General features: G+C 37.4%; 1 protein-coding gene across 4 annotated transcripts in view; it reads left to right on the top strand.

The window, feature by feature from the left end:
* The first annotated feature begins 713 nt into the window (after positions 1-713).
* spopla (speckle type BTB/POZ protein like a) overlaps positions 714-12,396 on the top strand; it is a 19,245-nt gene continuing 7,562 nt past the window's right edge. Inside the window, exons 1-12 of one of the 4 annotated variants that reach the window (XM_048193220.1) lie at positions 714-734; positions 2,009-2,139; positions 2,718-2,854; positions 4,637-4,758; positions 4,850-5,001; positions 5,814-5,941; positions 8,136-8,313; positions 8,732-8,787; positions 8,903-9,025; positions 10,108-10,250; positions 10,349-10,402; positions 10,825-12,115. In XM_048193220.1, coding sequence (XP_048049177.1) covers positions 2,777-2,854; positions 4,637-4,758; positions 4,850-5,001; positions 5,814-5,941; positions 8,136-8,313; positions 8,732-8,787; positions 8,903-9,025; positions 10,108-10,250; positions 10,349-10,402; positions 10,825-10,969 — 1,179 coding nt within the window. In that variant the 5' untranslated portion in view covers positions 714-734; positions 2,009-2,139; positions 2,718-2,776 and the 3' untranslated portion in view covers positions 10,970-12,115. Of the gene's footprint in view, positions 735-1,107; positions 1,325-2,008; positions 2,140-2,717; positions 2,855-4,636; positions 4,759-4,849; positions 5,002-5,813; positions 5,942-8,135; positions 8,314-8,731; positions 8,788-8,902; positions 9,026-10,107; positions 10,251-10,348; positions 10,403-10,824; positions 12,116-12,396 lie in introns of those variants that run through there. The other 3 variants (XM_048193219.1, XM_048193218.1, XM_048193221.1) reach the window with 3 other exon arrangements.

Below are 12,396 nucleotides of genomic sequence, written 5' to 3'. Positions count from 1 at the left end.
AGAGGACAAACCTTTCACCATTTTCCAGAGGGTAAGGGACTACATCGAGAGTAGATAAAAAATATCAGAAGGGATCCTGGTCACTGGCATAAGGTTGGTTTGACGGTGAACGTTTGATATTCTCAAAATTTAAGGACTGTCTCTAAAGTTACATCGAACAATAGGTATGCATGATTCTAACTTAAATAACATTTGAAGGGAATAATTAACAGCCATAAAACCAACTGTAAAGTGTTCATCAATGTGTCAGCTGATGCACACCTTTTATATTTTTAATATTTATTAAAATAAACTGTCAAATCATGTGTAAAAATGGCTATTTTTCACTATTGTATACAGTATATGCTCATTCATAAATATGCCATAAATTTAAAGCTCAATAACATTTGAAGGGAATAATTTACAGTCAAAAAAACAACTGTAAAGTCTACATGTCAGCTATGATGCACACCTTTTATATGTTTAATGTTTATTAAAATAAACTGTGAAATCATGTGTTAAAATGGCAAGATTCGCAGTCCACAAAGTTTCCATTGCTGCTACTGATTGATAGTACCATATCGGAGTCCAACTTCCGGGTTTGTGTACCCCTCAATGGCGTTCGAGTTTTCAAAATGGCCGCCAGGTGAATAAGGCGAATGGGAGAGTCAGACAGCTGTCGGATTTCATCAAAACTATCTTAATTTGTGTTCCGACGATGAACGAAGGTCTTAAGGGTTTGGAACGACATGAGGGTGAATATAATGACAGAATTTTCATTTTTGGGTGAACCAACCCTTTAAGTTTGTAAAATAAGAAAGCTGTAGAATGTTAAATCGTACTTGTGGGGAATTATTACTTTATTCAACGTTTCCATTTGGAGCCAATCACAATAAACCAAAATCAAAGCAAAGCAAAACGCAATTAAGTTGTAGGCTATTTATGCTGCCGTTTTAGCTACCATTATTTTAACAAACGCGATATACGCTTCCACGATATATATTTCTATGGGGAACGATATATACTATAAATTCGTAACATCCCTTGCTCTGTCTTGGGTATTTAATCTTTATTCAATCTGTATTGTTTGGCCAAGACGCGCCCCCGGTCGGCGGAATTACACACAGCCACAGTGTGACTCTAGCGCGGCCATGTCTGCTCACACTCCTGTGCTTTCGCTTCCTTCATTGGCAGGATAAGCAGCACACTGCAAGCTACTGTGATGGGCTGCTTTTGAAAAGACACAAATACACTTCAATCGTAAATAGTGGCGATTAAACTTAGCAGATCCACAAGGACCATCCGAACCTTGAATTTAACAGTTTTTACAGAATGGCGAGGAAAGGTTTGTGCTTTAACTGATCTACTTTTGTCAGTGTTGTGGATATAGTTTAGCTTGCTAACAACATAGCCAACTAGCCGACAAGAATCTGACTAGCTCAAACAAAAGACTTGATTCCTTTTGTCCCTGTAAGACTAGATTGTTTTGTTTATTCAATAGGTTTTCAGTTAATGATATTTAGCCAATATATAATCAAACAATAGAAGCTGACCACCCAATGATTTTAATTAGATTTGGTGTTTGCACCAAGGCTAACCAGTTTCTTATGCCACATTGACCAAGCCCAGAAAACAATCTGACATTTAAAAAATGCCCCAAAACAGAGAAAAAAAATCTGTCATTCGTATTCTAAACATTTTAATTTTATTGGCCTGAGTGAAATTGGTTGTCAACTCAATTTAGGAGCAGTCAGTCCGGATTTGAACACACTCAACTGAATTGTAAATAGTGTAATGAAGTTTAATGAAGTAGAGTTCAATCATTGTTATTCAGAAATCATATAGCTGTGGATGTTGGATATGTTTTATTATATATTTTGAATTAAATGCGATTTCAGTAATTATCAGTCTTGATAATGTCATCATGATGTGCTGGTCATATTTTAATTAGTGCCTGATAAAAGCTTATGAGTGGATTTAAATGGCAAAGTTTATCGTATGAAAGATATGTATTTATTTATATTTACAGGTTGGGATGAGGAGCCTTTGGATCATGCTGTAATGTCACAGTAAAGCTTAAGCTTGTTTCTGCAGTGTTTACCTGATACATGTGTACAATGGCATCAAGAAATGAAATTCAGGATATTTACTAAAGCTTAGGTGAGTTGAAGGATGGTGTGCAGTCATTATTTCAACTTGAATTTGGTTCTGTAAAGTCAAAATAGTTTGGTTAAGAGTGAAATATAGTCAGGTGAATTTGTCCGTTGGTTTACCAAAATGCAACTAATGTGCCCTTGACTATACCTTGTCAACAAAGGCAAGTTCAGACCTGCCTATCAGGCCTGTGCCAACAAGCCATTTAGTCACTACATTGGACTTAACCGATTATGATGTTTTTCATCAAGCACAGCTATATTTAGAGCAATAGTTTTTAGTAAGCATTTTCATGGATTTTAAAAACATTTTTGTGGTGATGTTCTGTCACACTACAGACTGGATTGTGATATTGCACGCTTCTGGTGTTAGAGGTTTTCATAAAGCTCATATTCTTTCATTTCCTTCTTCCACTTGATAGATTTTGTGCCCTGAGTTGGGGTTAGCAATGACTCTCATTTGACCACAAAATGGCTTGCTGATGGCAAAGTCAAAGATTTGATATTTTCAGGTCAGGAGGAGAGGTAGAAATTGCTGCCGTTTATTTTTCTTATATGATGCCTTTGCTCTGTGTTTCCATAAAGGTCAAGTGGTGAAAGCTTTGGGACCGTCAGCGCTTCTTGTAGTGGGGAGTGAGCTGGCGATGTCAGGGGTCCCAACCCCTCCTCCTCCAGGGGAGATGTCCAGTGGGCCTGTGGCAGAGAGCTGGTGCTATACCCAGGTGAGATGGACTCTCCTCTCAAGTGATCATGTACAGACTTTGCAGAAGAGCAAATCTTATTTACCTGATTTTCTTTTTTTTGTTGCAAAATGATAACTATGTTTTCACCCAGTTCTTTATATAAAGTTGGACATATAATGCATCCAACTTTATCTGTATACATGCAGCATATTCACGCAGGGTGATATTTACTATATAGCATGTCTCAACTGCTTGATTGCTTGTACCATTTCAGAATATGAGCTATGTTATCACCCAGCTCTAATCTGCTAAATGCGACTATAACACTGTGTCCTAACCAGACATGATACTGCAATACACGGTAAAAGGTATCTTTCCATGTTAAAGGGATAGTTCACCCAAAAAATGAAAATTATCCCATGATTTACTCACCCTCAAGCCATCCTAGGTGTATATGACTAAACACAATCTGAGTTATATTAAAAAATATCCTGGCTCTTCCAAGCTTTATAATGGTAGTAAATGGCGCTCACAATTTTGAATCCCTCAAAAGTGCATCCATCCATCATAAAAGTAATCCACACAGCTGCAGGGGGTTAATAAAGACCTTCTGAAGTGAAGTGATTGTTTTTTGTAAGAAAAATATCCCTAAATTTTATAAACTGTAATAACCATCTTCCGACAAACATCTGTACGCAAGTCAACTTACGGCGGATGCGTAACCTCTGACGGTTCAAGCAAATAGGTCTGGGCAACAGACTAAAGCTCCTCTACTCTTTATTGAAATCCTCCAACATTTCTATTTAAAAATTCTTGTTCTCACAAAAACCTCCTGGAGCCGTGTGGATTACTTTTATGATGGATGGATGCACTTTTTTGGGCTTCAAAATCGTGAGCGCCATTCACTACCATTATAAAGCTCGGAAGAGCCAGGATATTTTTTAATAACTCCGATTGTGTTTGTCTGAGAGAAGAAAGTCATATACACCTAGGATGGCTTGAGGGTGAGTAAATCATGGGTAATTTTCATTTTTGGGTGAACTATCCCTTTAATCCGAGTTTTTGAACTGTCAACTCAATGTAAACAAACAAGTCTATTCTTTGGCAAAGAATGTTTCAGCCACTAAGTATGTATTTTTAGTAATGTTTTTTATTTTTGTCTTTCTGGTGTGGACAGACAAAATGCTTGTCGCTGACATCTTATCCCTTTGTGTCTGGTTAGGACATGGTGTAAGGCATAAAGATATTCTAAACATTAACATCATGATTTTCTGTGAAGCTGCTTTGAAACAATGTGTCTTGTGAAACGTGCTATACAAATAAATTTGACTTGACTTGAAATTTGACCATTTCTTTAAGGTTTTTTTTTTTTTATATGACTCGGAAATGACAAGTGTATCTTGAGCAAATGCATATGTTTTGATCTCTTGCTTGTTACGGCACTGTGCACAGTTTGAACTAATGAAGGGTAATCAGTGCATTAAAGTAGATAGAGTGACACTTTATTGTGCAAGTGATAATGAAACTCAAGCAGTCATCATAATGTGGTCATGCTGGTTTATCAGATACGGCAAAATGATACTGAGACATTTCTGACGGGTAAGACTTAACCTCAGGCTAATGCAATGCAAAGTTGAATAGGAGCTATTTAGCTGCTTAGGAATAGGAAGTGAATGAGATGTTGGTAAAAACATTTCAAGATGAAGCTACAGGAAGTGCATGTGTTCTCATAGTATTTGATGTATTGTCGACTAGGAATGACTGCACATTGGAATGTGTGTTGACAGTTTTCACTGATGGTAATCTTTGGTGATCTTGTAGGTCAAAGTAGTGAAATTTTCCTACATGTGGACCATAAACAACTTCAGCTTCTGTCGAGAAGAGATGGGTGAAGTTTTGAAGAGCTCTACCTTCTCCTCAGGGCCTAATGATAAGATGAAATGGTGAGGAGCCCTATTCATGTGTTCATGTGTGTTATAATGCTGTCATGCTCATAAGACATCTCAATCTCTCGGCATCTTTGTCTATCTTCAGGTGCCTGCGGGTCAATCCGAAGGGACTCGATGATGAAAGTAAAGATTATCTATCGCTATATTTGCTATTAGTTAGTTGTCCAAAAAGTGAAGTCAGAGCCAAGTTCAAATTTTCTTTACTGAACGCTAAACGGGAGGAGACAAAAGCTATGGGTAAGAACTTTGTCTTAAAAAACAAAAAAACAAAAAACAAAAACCTTTTTGTTAATATATTATTATTGGAGTCTGGATGTTTTAAAGGATTAGTCCACTTTCAAATAAAATTTTCCTGATAATTTACTCACCCCCATGTCATCCAAAATGTCCATGTCCTTCTTTCTTCAGTCGAAGAGAAATTAAGGTTTTTGATGAAAACATTCCATGATTATTCTCCTTATAATGGACTACAGTGGCCTCCAAACGGTTGAAGGTCAAAATTACAGTTTCAGTGAAGCTTCAAAGGGCTTTAAACGATACCAGACGAGGAATAAGGGTCTTATCTAGCGAAACGATCGATCATTTTCGAAACAAATCTAAATGTATATGCTTTACATAAACAAATGATCGCCCTCCAAGTGGTTCCGCCAAAATCCGCACTTTCGTATTCTTCAAAAAGCTTACTCTGTATGTCCGACGCCTTCCCTATTCTACTTACGGAACGAACGCAGTGCCAGTTCCATTTTTTTTTTCCCTTTGAAGCTGCACTGAAACTGTAATTTTGACCTTCAACCTTGTGGAGGCCATTGAAGTGCACTATAAGGAGAATAATCCTGGAATGTTTTCACCAAAAACCTTAATTTCTTTTCGACTGAAGAAAGAATGACATGGCCATTTTGGATGACAGTAAATTATCAGAAAAATTTTATTTGAAAGTGAACTAATCCTTTAAAAGCTACATAGATTTGTAATCCAATATCAGATGATTGCTTTTGGTGCTCTTGAACAGAACGTTTCTAACTTAATTTTTACTACATTTCCCAATGCAGAAAGCCAAAGAGCCTATCGGTTTGTCCAAGGCAAAGACTGGGGCTTCAAAAAATTTATTAGGAGAGATTTTCTGCTTGATGAAGCAAATGGGCTGCTACCAGATGATAAACTCACATTATTTTGTGAGGCAAGTATGCATTTACTTCATAATCTGTTTAGTACCTTAGATTCAAACCTCCATGCATGAAAGTATTGCTTTGGGTCAGCTGCACCTGATTAATCATTTTAAAATTTTATTTCCCCTAAAAGCATTTTAGGTGTTACGCAATGATAGATTGCTTTGTGCAAATTTTGTCCAGCTTTAAGTTATCCAAGATTCATGCGAAACATTTTTTTGAATGTACATCTATGTAAGTGATAACTAAATAATTTAATGGTGTCAGCATTTTTTATTAATATATGAAATGAACAACTCAACTAGGAATTCACATTCATTCAAAGATTACATGTCTTGAACTTGACACTTTCTTTTGAACTAGATTTCAAACAAATTCTCCTTTTATCATGATAGATATTCTTATTTGTCTTTGACTTAATAACAGGACAATTTTTTAAATTTATATTTTCTTGGTTGGAATTTCTTCTAGAGGTCGACTGATAGTGGATTTTAACGATTTAGCAATAGGTTGGACCACGCTGGCTGATAAAAGATTAATCAACCGATTCATTTAATTTAATTTTAATTAAAATTAATATGGATACTGAATGAAAATAGTGCTGAACTTTATCTAATCAAAATAACAAAATATGTATTACAGTGACGACAAAAAAAAAGAACTGAAATGGGATGTGTTTCTGATTTGTTAATGTTTCTCTCTGCAGTTTGCTTTTTCACATCACTGGCTTTAAATATGCTAATTCGTTGCATAACGAATGCATAAAAGCGACCAGCTGGATATAAACTAACTCAAATACATGGTAACAATTGTGACATCGGTCAGACTTGCATGTTTTTTGTCACATTGTTTTAACCTCTTCTAATGTTAGCATCCTCTCAGCCTTGACTGCAAGCATATTGCTGTTCTCCACTAATGCAGCATCTAGTCAACCAATTCATTACTTTATAATGATATGAAAACATGTACCGTATACATACCGCTTTGTCTGTTTTAAATTTGCGAGGCGTCAGTGATAGTTTTATTTCACTTCTAGAGGCCGCTCTCATATTGTATAATGACAGTGGACAACTTCTCAGCCGTTCCAGCAATGGACTCAACACAGAAAAATTATGCATTTTTCGCCGATAACCAATTGTTAGACTTGCGTTCATCTTCGGAATACAAATTAAGAATGGTTATCGGTGCCAATTAATTGGCAAAGCCGATCACTTGGTCGACCTCCAGTTTCTTCAGGTCATTAGGGTCATTTATTATAGATTTTTGCAAAATTTTCTCCAGCAAGTAGATCGCAGATTGAATTTCCTGCACGTTCTGATCCATTTGTATGAATATGCTAGTAGCCGTTTGACAGATCACCCTTCTGTTCAGAACGTAGCAGGATAGAGACATCACCTAGAGCGGCAAATGAAATGGGTTGTCAAATGAATTTACTGTAACACAATTATGAGTCTTGCTTGAAAAATAGCTGACATGCCTGTTGAGATCCGCTGCAGGGTTTAATATTTGCAGGGAAATTGGCAATATCACAAGGCAAAGTTGAAACTAAATGCAAATTGCAGATAATATGTTTTCCCTCATTAATTGGACAGTTTTTGTAGATGATTATTGCCAGAAAAACTATTAAACAACTGCAGGATGCTTTCATCAGCTGTGTTTCTGATAGCTGCAGTTGTTTATCATTTTGCATTATTTTTTTCTTTTCTTTTCTTGCATTCACCTTTATTTTTATCAACACTCTGGAATATTTTCGAAGCGGCCTAGATTGTACTCGCAATGTTGTTTGTCAACATTGTATACAGAGAAAGTATAAATAGGAGCACTTAGTCAATTAGTACTTAATTAATAAGACCTGCATTTTCCCAGCCCAATCTCCATTGCTGTTGCAATCGCTTAATTAAAGGAAATAGTTCACTCGAAACAATTCCTTTGAGCAGTGCAGCAGACAGAGGTCATGTTTTGTCATGGATGGCATCATAGCTTTGATTTGGTTGCAGTCAAATTCACCATAACGCTACCTCGGGTGTTCTATTGCTTTTACACGGTTCTGAGAAGTAAACGAATACTGCCAAGTAACATGCATTCAATTTGTTGTTATAATGAAATATAACAGGATATAACAGTGAGAAGGGTTTTCAGTACATCACATTGCATTACCAGACCAAGTGGTTTAATTTGACTAGTTTAATTTAATGTGTTAATTAGGTAAGTGTCGTCCAGGACTCCGTGAACATCTCCGGGCAGTCCAACATGAACATGTTGAAGGTTCCAGAGTGCCAGCTGTCCGATGACCTGGGTAACTTGTGGGAATGCTCACGCTTCACAGACTGCACTCTATATGTGGGGGGGCAGGAGTTCAAAGCCCACAAATCCATCCTGGCAGGTGAGTCTAATCCAGACCCCCAGCCCTGCTGACGACATCAGCTCCATGTCCTCCTCTCATCCCATCGACGCTAGCTCAGCACCCACCCTTCTGAGGGTTGTGTATGTGTGTCGGGAGACAGTTTGTGTGACCTTGGCGGTATTTTTTTTTTTTCTTTCTGAGGTCGTAATTCTTCAATATGACAGATTTAGATTCATCATTGAAAATCCAGAGTGTGATCCACTGCTAATGTCCTCAAAGGACGACTGGGTTCATGAATGTGACTTCTGCCTTTTGGTTTCTTTTTGTCTGTGTAGATTGACTCACAGGTCTGGAATAATCTAATAAAAACTGGACACTTGTGTCATTTGTTTTTTGACTGTGACCATCGAAAGATGCTCATATAATGTGACTGACAGATTTATTGCTTTCTTGACAGCGAGATCACCGGTCTTTAATGCCATGTTTGAACATGAAATGGAGGAGAGTAAAAAGGTATGCATTTGATGCTCTTCTTATATTGCAATATTGTTTCAGATACTTTTGCCAATATCCAGCATATGAGTTTATAAGCTGCCTTGTTTTTGTTTTTTTTCCGTTTTTTTTGCAGAACCGAGTGGACATCAGTGATGTTGAACCAGAGGTTTTTAAAGAAATGATGGGCTTCATATACACGGGAAAAGCACCAAATTTAGAAAAAATGGCTGATAGTTTATTAGCCGCAGCTGATAAAGTAAGTCTGGGTGTTTTATGAAAACTTGAAATAATGTTAAATGCACATATTTCAATTCTAAGCATCTCTTAATGTAATAAGAGAAATGTTTGCCATCAGTGCACACACTACTATCCAAAAGTATGGAGTCAGTAAGATTTTTTTCAAATAAATACTGTTCCTTTTGAAATTTCTATACATCAAAGAATCCTGAAAAAATGTGTCGCAGCACAACTGTTTTCAACATTGATAATAATAATAATAAGAAACATTACTTGTGCATCATTTTAGCATATCAGAATGATTTCTGAAGGATCATGTGACACTGAAGACTGGAGCAATAATGCTGAAATTTCAGCTTTGCCATCATGGGGAGAAATCACATTTTAAAATATATTCAAATAGAAAATGGTTATTTTAAATTGTAATATTTCACAATGTTACTGATTTTATTGTTTTATTATTGTTATCATAAGAGACTTCATTCAAAAAAAAAAAAAAAAAAAAAAAAAATCTTACTGCAACCAAAAGCCAAAGTGGTAATTATTTGGGTTAGCTTTTTTGTGAACCTGGCAGAACATAAAAAAGGATCAGGAAACAAACAGTTTCTGTAAAAGAATAGTTCAACCAGAAGTGAAACTTTCATCATGTACACACCCTTATGTTGTTTCAAACCCATGACTTTCTTTTGTGGGAAGAAATTTTGTTCTGATCACTAAAGCCAAGTGATTTAATAAAGACAGTATCAGGACTATTTTCACGAATGCGTCATGGTGATCTAAGGCGAATGTTAAGATGTACAGTGAATAGAGATTTATAGTTTGCTCGGCTTGTCTCAGAATACAGACATATGGACTGTTTCAGTGATACTTCTATGGGGCTTTTTCCTTTTCGAAGCTTGAAAGCTTCAGAATATTGACCAGTACATGATTACAAATGTATTATTTTGTGTTTCATAGATGGAAGAAAGTCATACAGGTTTGGAACAACATGAGGGTGAATAAATGATGCCAGAATAGTCATTTTGGGTGAGCTAATGCTTAAAATGGCATCAAAAACCTTTGAGTGTTGTTCTGTGTAAGTCATGTTTGTCATTCTCTCAGTACGCTCTGGAGCGCTTAAAGGTCATGTGTGAGGAAGCCCTTTGCAACAGCCTCTCTGTGGAAAACGTGGCAGACACCCTCATCCTGGCCGACTTGCACAGTGCCGAACAGCTCAAAGCACAGGCCATAGATTTTATCAACAGGCAAGCGCCGCCAAAGAAACTCTGCTTGATAAATTCCTGCTGCCATGGCTGTTTACCAGCCTGAGAATGAGAGTGTTTTTCTTCTATCTTATCCATAGGTGCAGTGTCCTCCGACAGCTGGGCTGTAAAGATGGGAAAAACTGGAATAGCAAGTATGTAATTAGCTGATATGTGTGACACAAGATTAATACCAAGCTCTTATCTGCTCTCTTAGATGCATTAGAATTCATTGTTTTAGGTTCTGGGCAGCTCGAGCTGCTTGGCTGGTACCCACAGCCCGCATATCTCCTGATACCGGTTATTAATAGACTCTGACTGTCTGAAACGTCAAGGAAGGGAACATTTCTGCATTATAAACATATCACAAAGTCTCTATTATAGATCCCTGGCACCCTGCTGATCGTACTCTTCAGAACAGCAATAACTCCTGCATTAGTGCATGCTCGTTCAGAGGAAAATGGCCTTTCATATAAATAGAGTTGCTTAAATCTCCCATATGCACCATTGAATTGAGCCTCTCGATTTTGAATGCGTCTTGTGCTAATACTGAAATGTCTTCACCCTCTCCTGACAGTCATGCCACGGACATAATGGAGACCGCGGGCTGGAAGTCAATGATCCAGTCTCATCCTCACTTAGTGGCGGAGGCTTTCCGTGCGCTTGCGTCGGCACAGTGCCCCCACTTCGGCCTGCCCAGGAAGCGTCTAAAACAGTCGTGACGAAGTTCCTGCTGCTCTCTTGGGCCTGTCCTGGGGCAAAAGCCAGAAAACTGCGGAGTTTCGACTCTATCCCATTGTCATCTGACCCGACAGCACGTGACTGGGACAGGCTGGCTTCTAAACGACAGTGAAAGCTGTTCACACCCTTCTCGAGCAATGGGTTCGGCATCTGAGCTTTATTTTGCGAATCTTTCTGTCACTTCAAACAGCCTTAAACTATCTGCCATGACTCTTGTGTGGAGTATTTGAATTCTCTCAGTTCTACTCTGTGCCTGCCTTGTCCCATGAGACCAGGCCTCTTCCCTGTTGCACTAGTTCCCAAAGTCTCGCTGTTTTGATATGGAGCTCTCTAGGAATGTGTCAGGAGTTTGATCCACAGGAAATAGTATATATGCCTAATGTTTAGTTGTGCGACTAGACATTAAATAAACGTTAACACGATGAGTGCAAGGTCATTTCTTTACACTTTTGAAAAGATAGCTATGCCCCATATTGATGGCACGATTTCTAATGTAAAGACACAATTTAACCACGTGGGGAGGAGAGAATACTAGTACTATTCCATATTGTGGGAAAATTATATGCATTTCAGATATTTGTATTGATATGTGTAACAAAATGAATTATTGTTCGTGTCCTGCCCCTTAACCTGTGAAAACATTGTGTCATCTAGTCACAATTTTACCAATGACTACATTTTTAGACTCAATAGTGTTGCTTCCCTTGAATTGGTCTACCATACACACAGACGAGTAGTTTGAAGTTGTCTGGCCCATAATTGCATTTGTGTAACCTGATTGAACTAGTCGAGACAATCCATCTCCGAACACCTCTGTGATCAATTAAATATTTGGATGCTGAGCATCAGAGTGTGGCATTATGTATGTCATATGGATGGATTGATGAATGTGTGAGTGGGAACTACAGATAGATTGATTGTCATCAATCTTTCATGGTTTTGTTTTGAGCTGTGGCGTTACAGTCAAACTGACAGTGATTTGGAGCAGTCTGTACATTGTGTCATGCTATACTGACTTGTTCTGTTAAAGGACATGTTTTGTGAAGATTCTGGAATTTGTTCCATCTTTTAAAAAAATATTGTCTGCGAGAATGCCTGCATTAACTCATTAAAAAAGTTTTTCAGCATTCAGTGGTGTTTGATGTATGATTTATATGCTATACTTTGGTTCAAAAGTTTGGGTTTGGTAAGATAATTCTCTTATACTCACCAAGACTGCATTTATAAGATAAAAAATACAGTACAAACAGTAATATTGTGAAATTATTCAATATATAATTTAAAATGTAATTTATTCCTGTGATAGCAAAGCTGAATTTGCAGCAGTCTTCCTTGTCACATGATCCTTCAGAAATCATTTTAATATTCTGATTATCAATGTTGAGTACCGTTGTGCTGCTTTTTGACG

Source organism: Megalobrama amblycephala, linkage group LG6 (assembly GCF_018812025.1).
Source record: "Megalobrama amblycephala isolate DHTTF-2021 linkage group LG6, ASM1881202v1, whole genome shotgun sequence".
NCBI lineage: Eukaryota > Metazoa > Chordata > Actinopteri > Cypriniformes > Xenocyprididae > Megalobrama > Megalobrama amblycephala.
This window is presented reverse-complemented; position numbering and strand designations above follow the sequence as displayed.